The sequence below is a fragment of the Scyliorhinus torazame genome, chromosome 12 (genome assembly GCF_047496885.1).
Source record: "Scyliorhinus torazame isolate Kashiwa2021f chromosome 12, sScyTor2.1, whole genome shotgun sequence".
In the NCBI taxonomy this organism is placed as follows: Eukaryota; Metazoa; Chordata; class Chondrichthyes; order Carcharhiniformes; family Scyliorhinidae; genus Scyliorhinus; species Scyliorhinus torazame.
The window spans coordinates 105,621,567-105,623,494 of record NC_092718.1 but is presented as its reverse complement, the minus strand read 5'-3'; the positions used below and the strand labels follow the sequence as shown (position 1 = coordinate 105,623,494).

Here is a 1,928-nt window from a genome sequence, read left to right as displayed (position 1 = left end):
TCAATCTCTGACATGCCATATTGCCTTTGAATCCCAACACAAGGTGGGGAACACATTACAGATTTTCCCCATTTCACAACCACTCTTAATCAAGGAACAGGATTCGTTATGTTATTTATCTCAAATCAAGAGTGCCAGTCTCAGCAACTTCAACACCAAACGTCCATTTAAGTTTTGAACCTGGGTCAGGGTGCAAAGTCCATTACCCAATGATAAAGGGTGGAGTCAGCCAGGGCACTGGCAGTTTTTCTTTAGTTTGGTTTCCATTTTCTTGGTGCCCTCTTCCGCTGGTTCCATCCAATGAAAAGAGGTGAAAGTCGCACATACAACCCTGGATAAGGTTTTGTGTGAGATCATCTGTCCTTGGACAGAATGCACTATCTTGGTCATGCAATGTAAGTAGAGGACCATTCCTGGCAAGATTCCATCGAATGACATAATGTGTAGAACAAAGGGACAGGACATTGGACCCATCTAATCAATGACAATGTTTCACCTCCACATGAACATCCGCCATCCCCATCTTCATCTCACTCCAATACCAACCTCATTCCTCATCCCCCTCACCCAAGCAGTAGGGCTCAGGGGTGGAGATTGGAAGCCCACATAGAGAGCTGGATGGTGGAGCGGGTCAAACTCTTCTTGTAGCTTGGGCCTTCCATGGTCACACCGCTGGATAAGGATCTACTGGGCTGGCTGTCGGAGGTGGTGGGGAGCTGGCCAAGGTGAAGGGGATTGAGGCAGGGCCAGAGCAGCTGTAGCACAGCCGTCTGGATGGAGCTGTCGTAGATGCAGTAGATGATTGGGTTGGCGCAGCTGTTGGTGAAGGCAAGGGGAGCACTGGCCATCATACCTACTCCCACCACCGTCCGGAAGTTGCAGGATCCCCGCCCCACCCCCCAGCAGAGCAGCAAGTCCAGGGAACGGAAAACATTTAGAGGGAGCCAGGAGATCAAGAAGGCCAGTACAACCAGAAAGACCACCCTCATTGACTTCCTCAGCTTGATGTCTTGTTTCTTGCTCCTCGTGTACTGGAGGCAGAGCTTCTTGGTGATGGAGCAGTAACACAGTAGAATGACCAGCATTGGGCTGAAGAAAGTCAGGAGCAGGTAGGTGAGAGCAATACCTGGGTTGGTGGAGTCCCGGTCTTCAACGCAATACGATACCCTCCCCTCGTCCAGAGTCAGGATAGTTCGGCTGCGAAGGACGGGCAACCCCAAGAGGAACGAGGCTGCCCACACCAGCAGACAGGCCAGAGTCGCGTAAGCCTTGGAGCGGACTCTCTGGGAGCGGAGCGGGTACACGATGGTCAGGTAACGGTCCAGGCTCATGCAGCTCAGGAAGAGAACGCTGGAGTAGGCATTCACCGCCACCAGGTAACTACTCAGCCGGCACAAGAAGAGGCCACTCCTCCAGGACTTGCTCCAGGCCTCAGTGTCCACCCAGAGAGGCAGGGTGACCAGGAAGACCAGGTCAGCCAAAGCCAGGTTCAAGACAAAGATGTCCAGCTGCCTCTTGACTCGGCACCTCATCCCGATGGCGGAGACCAACAGCCCATTGCCCAGCATTCCCACCACGAAGATCAGGCAGTAGACTAGGGGGAAGAAGAGACTGGACTGGGGGAGGGAGATAGTTTCACATTCCTCTTCCTCGCTCATCTCAGTGGGATAAAATTCATAATAATCAGGATAAGCTGTCCCATTCTCCATGGTCACCTCTTCAATCTCTCTTTGTCTCTCTGTCTGATGTAGTTGTTTGTCATCTCATGGCTGTCGAAGCTCATTCACTCCCCTCCCCTGACATCTGATTGGTGAGCAGCAGGTTTTATCTCTGTGAGATCTCACTTCCTGACCCTCCCTGCCCCCAGCCCCCTCCTACCCAGAGCTTTGTTATTTTGCAGATGATGGTGAATTGAGTTTCACAATCAA

General features: G+C 52.0%; 1 protein-coding gene across 1 annotated transcript; it reads right to left on the bottom strand.

Annotated features, from left to right (window-relative positions):
* Positions 1–581: 581 nt before the first annotated feature.
* On the bottom strand, positions 582–1,709 carry LOC140387099 (G-protein coupled receptor 15-like). Its single transcript, XM_072470109.1, has one exon. It carries the CDS (start codon positions 1,707–1,709, stop codon positions 582–584), a length of 1,128 nt encoding a protein of 375 aa, XP_072326210.1.
* Between the last annotated feature and the right edge of the window lie 219 nt (positions 1,710–1,928).